Source organism: Phragmites australis, chromosome 14 (genome assembly GCF_958298935.1).
Source record: "Phragmites australis chromosome 14, lpPhrAust1.1, whole genome shotgun sequence".
NCBI lineage: Eukaryota > Viridiplantae > Streptophyta > Magnoliopsida > Poales > Poaceae > Phragmites > Phragmites australis.
In genome coordinates, this window is record NC_084934.1 from 15,947,817 (window position 1) to 15,965,287 (window position 17,471).

Consider the following 17,471-nt stretch of genomic DNA (forward strand, 5'->3'; position numbering starts at 1 on the left):
GGCTAAGATGGTACTAAACCAAAGAAAGCTTTATTAAGATTCAATTAGGCTCTAATTAATCACCAAGCCCAAATATTCATATTAATTTTAATTTCAAAACATATTTATTTTAATTTTAACTTGCTATATACCTAAATTTCATACATAAAGTTTGTTATATACCTAAATTTCATGGCTAAATTTTCTAATTCATTAAAATTGGAAAATAAATATGTTGATACCTTAATTTTCTCCACCTTGCTTAGACTGTAGCTAGCGGGACCAAGAATTTGTCGCCTTCTTCCATATCTTCGGGATAGATCCTATTTAGGTTTCAAATGTTTTAGGTCCTTCGTGCTTGGAGTGTATCCTTTGTGTTTGCCAGGTATGTCTAGTAACGTACCAATCAAGTTATCACACACGTTCTTCTCAGTGTGCATGACATCGATTGTGTGTCGAATCACCTAATCCAGCCAATAAGCTAAGTCATAAAAACCATATATCTTTTTGAACATATGAGCTATAAGATTAGATTTTGGAATCGGTGTACCCCCGTGTCCCTTTCCAAAGATAACCCTAAGTTCCTTTACCATTTCATATACATGTCTCCTAGTGTGATTCTTAGGAGGTGGTCGAGTCTCAACTTTCCCATCAAAAGCTCTCATATTTCTGCGGTACGGGTGATCCATACGAAGAAATTTATGATGGCCTAAGTATACAATTTTTCTATAGTGGCTTCAGCCACAAGCTCTCTATTTCATCCAAACAATACACACATGCAAAGTAGCCTTTGACAGTTTGTCTAGATAGGTTACCAAAGGCTTGCCAATCTTGGATTGTTACGACTAGCATTACGCGTAGGGTGAAGTTCAATCATTTGTATTCATCTCATGCCCGCACACCATCGTTCTACACTGTTACAAGATCTTTCATTAATGGTTTCAGGTGAACATCGATATCATTGTTAGATTGCTTCATCCTTTGTATCAGCACTGATATCATAAGGTACTTCCGCTTCATACACAATCAAGGAGGAATGTTGCAGATATATAGAGTCACATGTCAAGTGCTATGAATACTGCATATATTGCCGAATGGATTCATCCCATCCGTACTCAACCCAAATCTTATATTTCTCACATCTTCTGCAAATGGCTTTTTGTATTTGCTATCGATGTTTCTCCACTGCGTAGAATCAGTGGGGTGTCTCAGCATTCCATCATCCTTACCCTCCTCAGCATGCCATCGCATCAATTTGGCATGCCTTTTGTTCGCGAATAAACGCTTCTAACGAGGGACTATAGGAAAATACCACACCACCTTGACGGGAAGCCTTTTCTTCTTTCCTTCACCATTGATATCATCACCGTCACATTTGTACCATGCTGCACCACAGACGAGACGTGCTTCCAAGTCTACATGCTCTTCGAGATACAACATGCAATTGTTTGGACTTGAGTGTATTTTCTGTACTTCCAATCCCAATGAAAACACAACCTGCTTGGACTATTACATGTTTTCTGATAGCATATTCCTATTTGGAAGCAATTTTTGCAAGAATAGTAACAACTATGTGAAGCTCGTATCAGACCACCTATTGTTTGCCTTCAATTGTATCAGTGAAAGAAAAATATGCAACTTTGTGTGCGCCTTCTTATAGCCTAGGAACAACGGTGTTTTAGAGTCCTCTATCATATGCTAGAACCTTTGAAACTCTCTTTCATTGGTGAAGTCCCCTTTCCCATCGCACAATATCTACTCTAGATCATCGTCGTAGTCGTCGGCTAACGTCTGCTCTAGATCATCATCGACCAATATATCTCCGACATGCGACATATCGGTGTATTCATCAGTCGGCATATTGGTGCACAAGTCTTCATCTTCTCTCGCAATGTGTTGCTCTTTCTGTATGATCTCAGCTTCACCGTACTCAGTCCAATGGGTATAGCCAGACATAAAACCTCTTGGCATCAAGTGGGAATATATTTGCTGCGTGGTAGAAAAGTGCTTCTTGTTCTCGCAATCGACGCATGGTCAACATGTGTATTGAGACTGTGTATTAGACTTCTGCGCCATGGTTGCTACTAAGAAATATTCCACACTATTCTTCTGTCCATTTACAATTATAATATTATTGTAAATTATATTCAAAATATCCAGAAGATTTCTCAATCACCTACAAATAAATTACCTCGCTATCTCCTATCGACAATTAGCCTGGGTTGAAGGAGCCGCCTTTTATATGCTTTTCTATCCGCTTCTGATGAGTGTTTGTTGGTGCTATCCCTAATTTTTTTATTATTCAACTCTTATGTATGTAAGTAAAAGTGAAAAATAAATATGCTCATACATAAAGTTTCTATATTGGAGCTTTCTAAATAAATAAAAAATAAAAAATAAAATTGGATCTTGCTACGTACATAAATATCATGGCTAAATTTTTTAATTCATTAAAAATAAAAAATAAATACGATAATACCTAAAGTTTCCATATTGGAGCATGCTAATTAATTAAAATATAAAAGAATAATTAGAGCTTGCTACATACCTAAACATCATGACTATTTTTTTTAATTCCTTAAAAATAAATAAATAAATATGCTCATATCTAAATTTTCTATATTGGAGCTTGCTAATTAATTAAATTAAAAATATACAGCTTGCTTCATACCTTAATCATGTCTACTTTTTCTAATTCCTTAAAAATAAAAAAGAAATATACTCATACCTAAATTTTATATATTAGATCTTGATAATTAATTAAAATAAAAATATATAACTGGAGCTTGCTACATACCTTAATTTTATGCTAATTGTTATAATTCATTAAAAATCAAAAATAAATATGCTCATACATATAGCAAATGTATATCAATAATAAAGTGACTTTCCACCCTAAGCTATTAATTGAATCCTTGGTAACATAATGAGGTATAGTTGCATCTATGTTGTCTTAAAATATCATGGCCCTATGTTCATCTCTATTATTTCAAAATCCAGAGCAATTTAGAAAATAAAATCTAACTAAAATGGATTGGAGATAAAGTTACATATCTTGGAACAATTAAGACATGAGGATTTCTCAAAAATTTGAAGCCCCCAAAAACTAGGTGACAAAAATATCCGCCACTGAGCAAGAACATAGCTCATCTCTATTGTGGTCGGAGCTTAAAGAAGGAGAGGACCACTGTTTTATATAGTACAAATCACTACCGGAGAATACCACAAGCTGCTAGTGAAACTACAATAGAGAATCACTGTCGGCCCAATCTATCGGCCGGTAGTGAAATCACTTTTCACTTACTGGTTCATATGTCACTTTGGCTAATTCTTCTCGCTTAGTTTATGAACCAATAGTGATGCTTCATCACTGCTGGCCCATTATGTATCGATATATAAGATCTGTTCTGTAGTAGTGTTACTCTATACCGCTTCTCTGCACCACCTATATTCCAAATGACGAGAAATGAAAAGGAAGAGACCATCCAAACAATTTTTTTTTTAAAAAATAAAGATATGCATGCAACATGACTGTAACATGCACGTTCGGAAATTAGCACGGTCCTTAAATTACAAGGTGTATATATATAAGCACCGGAGATCACTTTTCGTAATGCCACTTTCCTTGAGGCTTATACACACAACGGAAACAATATTTTGGGTTGTTTAGGTTGATTTTGGCGCATATATATAGACGTCCTTTGGTTGTGTTGTACCGTTGGAAATTATTTGCTGGATGCAGATATATACTGCTTCACACGGTTGGATCCGCAGGAGGATGGCCTTAGTCGTTGGAAAAGAGAGAGAACCAGGTGACCCCGCTATTCACTGCTTTTAATGCATAACTCGGCTTCGTGAAGCCATTGCCGCGATTCTTTTAATTTCCTATGCATTTTTATTAATCTCTTCCATTCCAACACGGTTTTAATTAGTTGAAAGTTTCCACAAAATCAATTCAAAATCACCAATGTGAGCTTTTCAAGCATGCGATGCAGATAGGTTTAGCTGCGAGCGGGCTTATCACTTAGGCCGTCTCTAGTAGATACTCTAAAAATTTGTCATCTATAACACGATTATAACATTATCTAATATTATTATAATATGTTTTTTAATTTTTTTATCTCCAGCAACTACCTTATTTCATACATTTCATTACTTTCTATCTCTTTTCAGACTCACAGTCATCTTCTATAAACAGTGATATAAATAAATAGGAGAGAATACCTCAAATATAGAGTACCTAGCCCTTTCTGCATCACTGTAGTAGTGAATGCGGAGTCCACTGGAGATGTTTTGTGGAACGAAATGAGGTGGTATTTGTACTGTATGAAATTCGCTGGAGATGTTTTACGAGATAAAATGGGGTGGTATTTGCACTATAGCAGTGGATACCGAGTCCGCGAGAGATGGCCTTAGCTTCGTGGCTTCTGCAGTCGGCTCAACATATGCCCGGTCTTGACATCTGAAGCATGCGTTACCTAGTTCGCTCTTGACCCGATCCACAATCGTGTCGATGATGGTAGCAGGGTCTGCAGGGAGCATCCGTGAAGCCGTTGGCTCATCATGCCCACATGGGCCATGTACGTATCACCACAGCACCACTGCATGCCACGCACATCAAATCGTGGTAGCAAACAAGCGCCAAGAGCTCAGTGAAAACTTCCACGCCTCACCTACCCCAAAGTCGATCCCCACACGTTTTACAAGGCCATGGCGGCCGCGGGGTGGTTCCTGGCACTCGCCGTCGCCCTCGCTGCCGGCGCCCTGTCATCACGGTGCACCACGACGGCCGTGGCCAGGCCATCACTGTACACGGGCTCCTCGTCCTCGTCGTCGCTGGACTGCGGCACGGTGACGTCGGTGCTGGCGGGCTGCGCGGGCTTCGTCAAGCACGGCGCGGCGGCGTCGTCGCTCCTGCCGGCGCCCGGCACACCCTGCTGCGAGGGGGTGGCGGAGCTGTACGCCGTCGCTGCAGACTCGGCGGACAACTGGCGGTCGGTGTGCGGCTGCATGGCGGGGCTCGTGAGGCGGTACAGCTCCAACGCGTCCGCCATCGCTTTGCTGCCCGTCGTCTGCGGCGTCTTGCCTACAGGATTCAAGGTCGACACCCTCACCTACTGCAGAAGGTGCGTACGTGCGTGCACGACACGCATCCATCTCTCCAAATGGATGGTAACTTTGGCGCTAATATTGATTATTATTTTTCGATCGGTACGTTGTTCTTGCAGCCCACCTTGACGTGTGCAGCCATGGCCGGCCATATATCCATTCACAAGTAGTCTAGAGTAACCTGCTAATGAGATGCAGTTGTCATGTACACACTAGGAAATAAGCATGGAGTTGTGATTTTTGATCTTGGAGAATAGCTAGGCTATTCGACTACTTTGGTGTTGGTCGTTTTCTGTTGGTTTGTGCCAATGCAATTGCTCAGCTCATGAACTGCGGGCTAACAGGCTGTTTGGTTTGAGGACTGGGATAGACGGTGACAGATTATCTGGTCCTTGCTCGGGATGGTTTGATAAATTGAATGAGTTTGATATATTATCATCTCATTCCTCCCAATTCCCAAACACACATGGTTAGTGTAGTATAAGGAATAGTGTTATTCTACCAATATTCATAGAATGATTCCACGACAGAGCACACCGCCTCTAGGAGGATCCTGCTATTTGGCGCGCAGCACGAGCAGGCCTCCTCGCGTACCTTCCAACAGCTTCTTGCTCTTTTCTTTTTTGAAACTTTTTTCCTCTTTGTCTTTTCTTTTTTAGAAAAGTTTGTACGAGAAAAATTTGGTTCAAAAAGTTTTGAGAAAAAGTTTACATAAGAAAAGTTTGACTCAAAAGTTTTGAGGAAAAACTAATGAGAAAAATTTAGCTCAGAAGTTTTAAGAAAAAAAGTTTTAGAAAAAATTTACTTAGGCCCCCATGCAACAGTCATTCGCTCGGAGCGTACACGAGTCGAAAAGAATTTTCGCCTCTAGGATGAGTTCACCCTGCCTGATCAGGCACTTAGCACTGATTTTTGTCACCCTTTTGGATCAATATGGTCAAGAATACAACTTGCCTTCCGGATACTCGGTTGGGTCTTCAAAGTTTTAGTCTTGCAATCCTTCCTGTTCCTTCGGAATGTTGACGTCTACTCGTGAAAACAAGCGAAATGCAACAATAAACACCAACAACAAAAAGAACCATATAGCACACAATTACTAGATATATTAATTTTTCTAATAATTTTGGCGAAAGAATCTATTGAATCAGAGCTACGGTTGATAAGATAGATTTTTTCGGAAGATTAAAACAGGACACAAAGACTAAAGGCATGTGAAACTAAGCAAAAAGGGATTTTCTAGGATTTTTGGAGTGATCTAGGGTTTTCAGTAATTTTCTAGGATTTTTTCTAGCAATAACAGAATTATTCAGATTTATTGAACTAAAGAAAAATATTTAATAAATTATTAAAATTATTTACTAATTGTTAACTAATGACTTGATTAATAGAAATATTTTCATACGTAAAACCTAATTATTGCATCATCAGGAACATTATGACATCAACACCCGAAAACAAAACAAAAAGGAAAGCTAATTGTGCTGCTGACTAGGCTTGACACGTCGGCTCTGGGGCTGAGGTGGCTCTGACGTGGTGCTTACATGGCATGGCGTGGCTTTGAGTTGGCATGCTGACTTGGTGATGATTTGGACTGCCTCATGTGCACTTGGGCTGACATGGCTCTGCGTTGGCAACGGTGAGGTGGCATAGCTGACTAGGTCAAGGTTCGTTAAATCTGGATGTTTGGTTGATCATCAGGCGGTCGTGACGTGATCTAACCAAAGGGGTAAGCCAATTCTAATCTTGACCGTCAGCTATGATCCAACGGTTAAGAGGCAGTTAGGCTTAGCTCTAATGCTTTTCACGGTGGTGGTGACTCGATGATGTCGGCGCACACTCGGATCTTGGCCAGAACGGTACTAGTGACCTCGATTCACTCCAGCGAGTGGTGGAAAGGCTTCGGGAGACAACGACGAACTCACCTTGGCTATGGATCGATGGTGATCCCCGGTGAAGGCTGGCGATGAGCGGCGATGGCTTGGACCTCGAAGCTCTGTAGATGGGGTTCTCCGACATCGGTTTCACATCGAATAGTTGGGGGAACCATTCGGTGCACATTGGGGAGGGTCTCCAGCCATCTATTTATAGTCGAGAGGGTGAGGGAGGGTGTGGCTGAGTCGGTTAGGGCTTGGGAAGAGTCCGATGGTGGCACGACTTATCTTGAGCTTGAGTTCCTTATTTGAATTCAATTTGGTTGGAGATAGAGCTCAGATTTGGTTGAAGAGATCTTCTTCCACCCGTCTACAAGCTTCTAAGTGTTTCCCCTTTTAACCCGAGCTGGATTTGTCAAGGTGGCATTTCCATCTCTATTTTGGATTGCACATAGGAGTCCGGCTACATGATGACAATGCTGACTAGTGGGGTCTGACTGTCAGCTAGAGAGAGAGAGAGAGAGAGAGAGAGAGAGAGAGAGAGAGAGAGAGAGAGAGAGAGAGAGAGAGAGAGAGAGCGCTACGCGTGGGAAGATGGGCCGAGGGAATGAGGTTGTCTAGGTTGCACTTTCCTGATTTCGGTTTGGCATATTACCTGCGTGTATGGCGAGCCAAGGACTGAGAATCGACACCTCATGTGGTCCTTATTAAGTGATTTCGAGCAAAGTTCAAACCTAACTTGGATGGTGTTAGGATATTTTAATGAAGCACTCTGGCAGTTTGAACATGCTTCAAATACAACAAGGACGCAACGTCAAATGCAAGCTTTCAGGGATGTGCTTCATATGTGTGAACTAATAGACTTGGGATTTGAGGGATTGCCTTATACTTATGTTAATAATAGAGATGGCAGAGAAAATGTTAAGGTGAGGCAAGATAGAGAAGCGGCAGATGATTCTTGGAGAGATATCTTTAGCGCTGCTATTGTAACACATCTTGTTTCTCCTTGCTCCGACCATTGTCCTATTTTAGTTCAGCTGCAGCAAGAGACGCCAGCTCCAAAGAAAAGTTGAGTTGCTTGAAATTATATCGGATGCATGGCTTGAGACAGGAAACATTGGACTTGGGGAAAACAAATAAAGCAATGAGTAACATTATGAACACATTGCAGTTGTGGGGGAGGAGGAAATTTAGGAACATAGTGAGGCATTTTGAGAAGCTAAGGGAGAAGTTGAATGCACTTAGGGCCAGCCAGGTGGATAGAAAAGATATCAGACGGGTGCAAGACCAGATGAATGGCTTTTATATAGGGAAGAGATGCTTTCGTTGCAATGGTCCAGAATTAGTTGGCTAAGAGAAGGGGATAAGAACACAAGGTTTTTTCACAACAAGGCAGTCTAGAGAGCTAGAAAGAACAAAATATCTAAATTACGAGATAGTAATGGAAATATCCAAATAGTCTCCTCTGCGATGCAAAGAATGGCTACTTCTTCTTAAAGGAGCTTTATGCTAAAGACCCATCGCTTGATCCTAACACGATTGTCCAGTTGATTGATGCGTAGGTACCAGAAGATATGAATGCGCCATTATGCAGGGAGTTCATGGAAGAGGCACTACTACAGAAACCACCATTAGTGCCAATTTTTGAACCGGTATTGTGCAATCGACAGTGATAGCATGTGATCATCATTGTAGGTTGCAGAACCATTGGTGATACCTCTACTATCACTGTCGGATTGAGCTGCAAACTGGCAGTGATGTCACCACTGTCATTGCCGGTTTGAGACACAAACCGGTAGTGTTGTCACCACTGTCACTTCTTGTTTTATCTACGAATCGACAATGTAGTCATTGCTGTCACTGCCTGTTTTAGCCATGAACCGGTAGTGATAATCGCACCCCCCCCCCCCAAAAAGCACATATGGTTCACATATCACATATGATTTCATCATTTATTTATATAGAAATTAAAAAACAAGTATTAATATGTAAAATTATATACATTTAGGAGGACTATATCATTTAGAGAGGGAGGAGGGTATCTCTAATAATCCTAGGATAAGCACTCTAAAAACCTAATGCACCTTCCATCCCTTGCCCTACTGAAATCTATCCTGCTATGATATATCAACGGCGGTCATCAAATCAACTTGAAAATATCATTAGTGAAACCCTGTATCAGATAAAATTAACGTAAGATATGACACCTCATTGGAAACTGTTGCCATCATTGGCTCGCGTAACAATGGCCTCAACTCAGGGGCACTAGTAAGAAAATCAGCAACACGTGGATTGTCACAATTCCACACCATCTTGTTCACATCTCATAGAATACAGAGAGATTGAATAAGAAGATGTTTAATTGTGATAGTAAAGCTACTAACCCTTAACCATATAAGTGCATAATCATCACTAGCCCATGTGAGCTACTGTATACTTTAGTCATAAAAAAAATAAGAAGAAGCTATTGCACCAAGGAATGGGAACAAAGTTTTTTCATTTGTGTGTCAATTGTTTGTCCAAAAATTTGAATGTGATATTATGGGTAGTAGGATTTAGATAATTTGCCCAACCTAAACCCGATACCACACAACATTATATTCAAACCTAATTCGACACGATATCGTTATTGGCAAACTGCATCTAGCTATCCAACATCGTCATTAATTTTTCAATATGTGGCATCATATCATTGACCTATTCATCATTGAGAGGATAAACATAGCTAGAATTCAACAAAATTTCTATAAAAGAAAACAAATCACCAAAACATAGCTAAAATTCAACTAAATTCAACATGACATCTTCATGAATATTTTTTCTTTCAATAATCATCAATTTTTGCAGCAACACATATATAATTTCTTAGATTTGTAGGGTGGACTAGGAAACAGTTGGGGATTACCTTGGGGTGATGGCGATGAGGAGGGAGTCGAGGTGTTGGAGTGGAGGAGGCTAGCGTCAATGTGGATGAGAATGTGGTGTTGGCTCCAAGATGTGGAGGTCGCACAGTCGAAGAGGCTGGAGAGAGAGTGGTGCGGGGAGAGAGAGCCGAGTCATCGGAGTGGTGGATGTTGTCATTAGGGTGGATGACGAGAGGTGGCGTCGACTCCAAGATGTGGAGGTAATGCGGTGGAGGAGGCCAAGGAGGGCACGATGTGAGGAGGGAGGTGAGTCGTCGGAGTGAAGGAGGCTGTCATTGGGGTAGATGTGGAGGCAGCATCAGCTCCAAGATGTGGAGGAGGTCATGCGGTGTAGGAGGTCGGGAAGGTAGCATCGCGGGGAGGGAGTTGATGCACTGGTCTGGTGGCTCACGAGCGACTAAGCGTTGAAGAAGGGCATTTATATAGGGCAATGATTCTATCATTGCCGGATCATGTAAAAAACTGGTAGTGATATACTATCACAACGGTTTACAACTACAACTGACAGTGATAGAATCAATGTATGAGGTGTGAGAACCGAGGTACCATTCTATCACTTCCGCTTTGTAACCTCCATCAGCAATGATACTATCAACATAAATACAACTAAAAATTATGAATTGGAAAACCATGCGTGCGGGGAAGACGAAGGAACAACGATGGTTTATTTATTGCATAGGGCTCAACCATTCTCAGCCTTTAATATTAATTGTGCGGTGGCCCTTTCGTACCCGCCACTTCATCTTCCTCACACAACCATTATAACTACTTGCCCTCCTCGGGCTCCTCATTCCATCCACAATGTCGCTCCCTCTCCTTCTATCCACCGTGCAAAGTTTTTTCATAGGTCTATCCAATAGTAGCTTAATTTTCGCTCGACGTGCGATTGCACTTGGTAAGTTTCATTCAACCAAATGAAATTTATTAGTTCGCATGATTGGTGCTAGCATTCCTTTTAGAATTTTATTTCGAACAATTCTTTTTGATGGGTTCAATTTTATTAATTATGCAATGGTGGTGTGTTATACAAGGTTTATTAGAATTTTACATATATAGAGCTGCATGAAATGTTGTAATTTTTTTGTAGGAATATGTATAGCCATCTGAAAAAGTATGATGATGGGACAGTAGAGGTGTCCGCTTTTGTTGTTCAATGCCTTGGTGCTTAATTTGGGCCAGTAGATAATGTGTTTTACGTTGCCATGGAAGAAAACACAACATATAATCTTTCCTACAGTGCCATTTGCATAGCGACACATTTGCTTGCTTCTGGAAACTTTAAGTTGGCAGTTCACCAAGGGGGAAACATCTCCATATCTGTACGCATAACTAAAATATCGCCTGCCGTATTGACCCGAATGATCTCACAACTATGTTTGATGATGACTTTATTGTTGAATACATTGATCATCGATGGAAAAGAGACGTGGGTGCACAACATCAGGGCCAAGTGACACATGATGTTAGGAGATGCCAATTTGTGTAGATAAATGTAATAAATATATTTAGACTAGAAAAATTATCTTTGTCTCCGTTATACTTTCTCAATTTAACTTTCTGAGCCAAGTATCGAGGCTTTTGTCGCACTTGGTCAATTTTATTTTCTGAGCCAAATATCACTACCGGTTGTTAACAAGAACATGCATTGATACTATTAACATAAAATATAACTAAAAATTACAAATTGTTAATCAGACCATAGAACAAGCAATCTAAAAACGCAGATAAATATCTTAATATTACATTGCAAAGATAAGTAACAAGAATGTAGGTAACTTAATATTAATAAATACAAATTAAACAATAATACATAAAAGTTCATGACACCAGTTTAAAAAATCCCTCCTGATGTTTAAATTGGTTGTCGGATTATGTTCCTCCTCCACTAGGCTGACATGGCTCACTCCAGTGAAGATGACATTGTCGTTATCGACATTGTACTGAAGACCATGCAGAAACATAGCATTTCTGGGTAATGGGTAGAGAACATGACAATAGTTATTATGGGGATCAAAGGCTATCTAGGAAAACAAAATATTGTTCGGTCCTAGGGCATAATAGAGAAAAGCAGCAACGATCATCCACATGCTTCGGGTTGGATGAACCTGGTGTCCCCAAACTAGAAGCAAATATTCCTGGGGCCTAGAACGAGACCCAAGTGATGAGCAACAAGTTGGCTAACTTTAATCCTTCAAGGATTAAAATGAGACATCACAATGACAGAAGAAGAAGATATGCAAAACATAAGACTAGAAGAACAAAGATCTAAGTAAGGAATAACAAAGCACTAGATGGTGATGCAAAGAAAATCATGTTTATTCACAAACCTCTCACAATCAAAGTAAGAAAAGTAAGAAAGAACAAAGAACTCTCCTCTCACTAGTGTAAGAGTGATAGATGGAGGATGATTAAATATAGGTCATAATTGTGCTAGTCGAAGTTACCAACCGACAAAGATAGACCAACATGTTGATTTGAGCCCCCTATCACTACCGGTTGTAGTTACCAACTGATAGTGATATCCCATCATTGTCGGTTGGTAATTGTGTCGATAGTGATATCTTAATTGCCCCTTCAAACTCATGCGCACCCCTTTGTTTGTTCATGCCATTAAAACTGCATGTGTGGTGCCCTTTCATTTTCCTCGAACAACCATTATAATGGTCGACCTCCCCACCCTCCTCATGCCATCCACGATGTCGCTCCTCCTCCTTCGATTCACCGTGCAAAAAATAGTTCATTCATTCACTCAGTCCAGTCATGGTCAGGCCTCCTCCACCACTACCAGATCGAGGTCATGACGACCCCATCATCGTCAACAATGATGATGATTACGAGAATGAGTCATCATCGTCATATGATGATAGCTCATTATCGAAGAAGCAAAAGCTAGCATATGCATAGATCTAGCATATATATAGGCTTATTAATTAGTCTTTGTTTGCAATCTGGATGTTGGTTTTTCTGTGTAATCTATAATTTCTTTTGTAATCTACCTTATATATATATATATATGTTGCACTTCCAAGCTTAATTAGTCTAAATTTTGATCTTCCAAGCTTGACCAACATGTCCTCTCTAAAAGCATGTCTCATGTCATTGCCAGTTCATGAAATCAACCAGTAGTGATAAAGGTTATATCACTGTCGATCGATACCACGAACATGCATTGATATATCACTCCTGGTTAGTGGAAGCAGCCGATCGTGATACACTCCTTGTCACTGCTAGTTGCTTCTACTAACCAGGAGTGATATATTAATGCTTGTTCATGGTATCGATCGGTAGTGATATAACCCTTATCACTACTGGTTGATGCCATGAGCTGGTAGTGATAAGTGATATCATTGTCGGTTCCAACAGACTCATCAGTTTTTTGGCCATTGGTGATTATAAATCAGTAGTGATACCTTATCATTGTTAGTGCTAGCAAAACCGACACTGATAGGCGGTCATCGATTGGGGTTTATGTAGTAGTGAGGAGATATCTAATGTGCTGTTTTAGATTGGGCCAATCAAGGCGCTGGGGTTAGATGGATTTTCTGTGAGATTTTATCAAAGAAACTAGGGGACTGTGAAGCAATAAATAATAGGCAATGCTTCACGATTCTTCAAGACAATGATAAGGTATCAATGCCTTGTCAAAGGCTTACTACCAGGTGGACTGGACTTTTTTTTGGAATAGGCGATGCTTAAAATAGGCTTTTCTCACCGGTGGGTCAAGTGGATTATGACTTGTGTGACCTCGATGAGATACTCCGTAAAATTTAATGGAGCTCTATTGGATGCATTTGTTTGGACTCATGTCCTGCAACAAGGGTGATCATATATCCCCATTCCTATTCCTCATTGTAGCTGATGGTTTGTTGTCATTGATCAAGGTTGAGGTGGATAATGGCAATATAGCTCTAGTCTATGTGTGTCACAATGCGCCGGGTGTGTCCCATATCCTGATGTTTGGTGATTCTTGCCCAGGAACCAACCAGGAAGCAATCAAGCCAATTCTAGGAATTGAGCAAGACACTTTAGAAGCCAAATATTTGGGATCACCAACACCTAAGGGATGCATGATGAGAGGAAAATTTCAGAGCCTTCAAGTACAGCTAAGTTAAAGACGCATACATCATTTATCTAGTGAGGGTAAGGAAAATATGATAATTGATGTGACATAGGCAATCATGGTATATGTAATGGGGGTGTTGACCCAAAATTTCTGGTAGGGCGTGGAGAATGGAATTCAGATTTGATGCAAACAAGGAGTATGCTCGGGATGCAAGTGTTGCAATCAAACGCAAGCAAAATTTTGCAGCAAAGAAAAGATAGCAAACTGGTTGAGCACTTGAGGGGCGGTTTTTACTCTGCACCTTTGACAAAAAGGATTACAACTGTTTGCACAACTCGATTAGATGTTTTACGCACTTGTACGAACTGATCTTTCTCACTTCTTTTGCTTATTTTCCTTTTTTTAGCAACTTTCTTTTTCTTGACACTTTAATACCACAAGACTAGATATATGGCTAGTACGAATTAAAAGATAAAACCCAACACAACCCTCAGCTAGAACTTGATGGGATCAAAGTTTTTTTGGAAAGGATGAATTTGATCTCAAACTTTTTACTTATAGATATGAAACGACGCAAAAATATAGAACAACACAAAAGACACACGAAGGATGGATGATCAGCAACTAAAACATAGACTCTAATTGATAGAAACTTAACTAAACTCACCAAAATAACAGATGCAAAAACAAAAGGCTATTTTTTGTTGGCTTTTTAGTGGATAGGATGAACACAAAATATATATAGACAGGGATAAACGATCCTACCGTGGCAACGGAGGCTCTGATACCAGATGATACGGATGGTGTCCCGATCTTCATGATGTAAGATCACGAACAAGATAACTAGCTTCAAAGAAGCCAGATAACTAGCTACAAGTAGCAGGATAACAGTGCAACCTGACAAATAAACCTCGAAGCCAACCACCGTCTTTAACCGACAACCTGAATCGAGGATTCGCCCAACCATACTCTCAAGAACCAACCAACACAACCTAGAATCAACGGACCAGGAGCACCAATTGGAAGCCGATGACGCGGCCACTTCTGTAATTCTACGAGGAAACCACAAGATCAAAGGGGGTAGAGATCACTCTCTGAATTTGTTAGCACACAGCTGAACAAAGGGGTTTGTATTTTGATTATCAAAAGTCTGCCTATAATAGTGGTACAATGGGGTATTTATACTAGGAACAACCCTCCTAGCTAGGTGTGAAAAGTTGGTGGAGTTTCCTTGAAGATAAGCTAGCTGAAAGGTCTAAAGTCGAAGAGTCTCGCGTGGCCTATTTAGCTTCTGGTAGTCTTTAGTAAAATTGGCCATTACTCCTTATTGGGAGGTCAAAATGCTGAACCATTTGTTGGGTGTGAAAGTAGACTTGATTATCTGTCCAACCATGTGTATTATGCATGCCAAATCATCACAGGCTTGGTCGCATGACTCGTGGAAGTTGAAGCAATTGTCACAAGACTGAGAATGTTGAAGGTTGTGGAGGCGGTCGAGGCCCCCTCTTTGTGGTCGACGAGGTGGTCGACGAGATCAACCACTTCCTCTTCGTGGTCGATGAGGTGGTCAACAAGATCGACCACTTCCTCTTCATGGTTGCTGTTTCTTCTTTGTGGTCGAGTATCTCGCTGCACTGCTCGGAACTGGTCGAGGATCACGCGGAGTTGCTCAAAGCTGGTCGAAGAGCATGCGGCGCTACTCAGAACTAGTCGAGAAGTATGCGGCGCTGCTCGGAATTGGTCGAGGATTATGTGGTGCTGCTTGTACGCCTTTGTATCCAGAGCAATGTCCTTCTCTTCAGGTGTAAACCTTAGCAAAAAAAATATACAACATTTAGGTAGTATAAAATTCGCATCATTATTAAAGTTTAACTCAGTAAGAAGCGAGTTCACCTCTTGTTCTATCTTTTTGGCACGGCTTCGTGTTATTGGCCCTTAGACTAGGGGTGAAGCATCTTAGTTTACATGACTGGTTGGGATGTCCGCATCACTGTTGGTAAAAGAAACCGTCTTCCAGAAACAAAGTGCGCCGAGAGCCAAGTCACAAGAATGACTCAAGCTTGAAGGAGAGGTGAAGAAGGAAGGAACACTAAAGTTGTCTGAGCAGTCTTTTTTTCTGCCTTTGGGTTGATATCCAAGGGTCTATATTTATGCTGATATTCAGAGCGTAAATATGCAAATGTGCCTATGGCAGACAGAGATATATGTCTTACACTGTACAATCGGAGAGCGGGCTATCCCAGTAAATTATCCCTATGGTTGGTAAGGCGGTTGTTCTAGTGACGGGTCATCCATTCTAGCTCCATACTGCACCGGTGTGTCAGATGACCACCACTTGTGCCATCGTGTCAGGCGGTCACCACTTGCACCATCGTGTCAGGCAGCCACCACCTGCACCAGCATTAAATGTTGGTCACCTCGCTGCATATGGGGGGCGGCCTGTGGGTCCCCTCCTGGTTGATCTTTTTGAAGGATTGAAGGCTCTAGGGATTTGGAGGCATGGCCTCTGGGACCATCCCAGAGCCTCGGGCCCAGATGGGGCTGGAGCCTAATGGACTTCAAGCCCGGACCACTAGGGCCAAGGGACATTGGGGGTCTTTAATGGTGATTCCCCTAACAGCAGCCCCTCGTGAGGATGGTTAGTGATGTGGCATTCCTCGCGGTATCTAGAGTAGGTCCTCCGATGATCCTTGGCTCCGCAGTTATGGGCCCTCAGCCCTCCGATGATGATGAACTTGGAAGTGCTGGTTGGGGGTGCAGGTTGAATACCTAACGTTACCTATGGGGGAACACATTAAATGTAGCCTGCAGTAGGTGATGTAGTCGCATCTATTTGGTCGGTAGTGGGACACGTGACACCTTAGTATTGGAACATAGTGGAGAGCGGTTCCGCCCATGATTATGGGGAGAGGAAATAGGACGTGTGCACGCACCACGAGGAGGTAACATCACAATCCCCAATCTACAAGGTGGGGTTTTGGACAAGCATCATTCTCATCTGGCACCTCTATTTTTGCCACTCTAGTTCTTGCGCACACACCCACTAGCCCCATCCTCAGCAGACTCTAGGGTAGACAAGCTCTCCACATTGTTTTTTTTGGGGAGCCATGACTCGCTCTAGCACTCACAGTTGAGAGGGCTCACCACCGAGGGGTCACATGTCATTGGGAGATCGTGCCACCACTGCGGTGGCCACCGCTGCTGGCGGTAGCGCAGTCGGAACCATCGATTCCCATAGGTCAGCAGAATCCTAGGTGGAGGAAAACCTTCCACCGCTGCCCAACCCGTCGCCTAGTGTAGAGCTCCACCATGCCAGCAAGAAATACCCTCTTTAGACTGGCCCACTGGGTGCGTCAATCATCACTGAGGCCGAGCTCGATCGACTAGTTGAGGAGGGGAAGATCCCCTCCAGATTGGTTGTGTGCGTTCTGTGGGAGGAGACTATCCCAGCACCACGAAGCCACAAAATCATTCTCTTCGAAGCCTTCCTCGATGCTGGGCTTGGGTTCCTAGTGACACCAGTCC

At 41.7% G+C, this 17,471-nt stretch overlaps 1 protein-coding gene across 1 annotated transcript; it reads left to right on the top strand.

Annotated features, from left to right (window-relative positions):
• The first annotated feature begins 4,611 nt into the window (after window positions 1-4,611).
• LOC133890017 (putative non-specific lipid-transfer protein 14) lies at window positions 4,612-5,222 on the top strand. The gene has a single exon (XM_062330449.1). The coding sequence runs from the start codon at window positions 4,690-4,692 to the stop codon at window positions 5,215-5,217; it is 528 nt and encodes a 175-aa protein (XP_062186433.1). The 5' UTR covers window positions 4,612-4,689; the 3' UTR covers window positions 5,218-5,222.
• The last annotated feature ends 12,249 nt before the right edge of the window (window positions 5,223-17,471 follow it).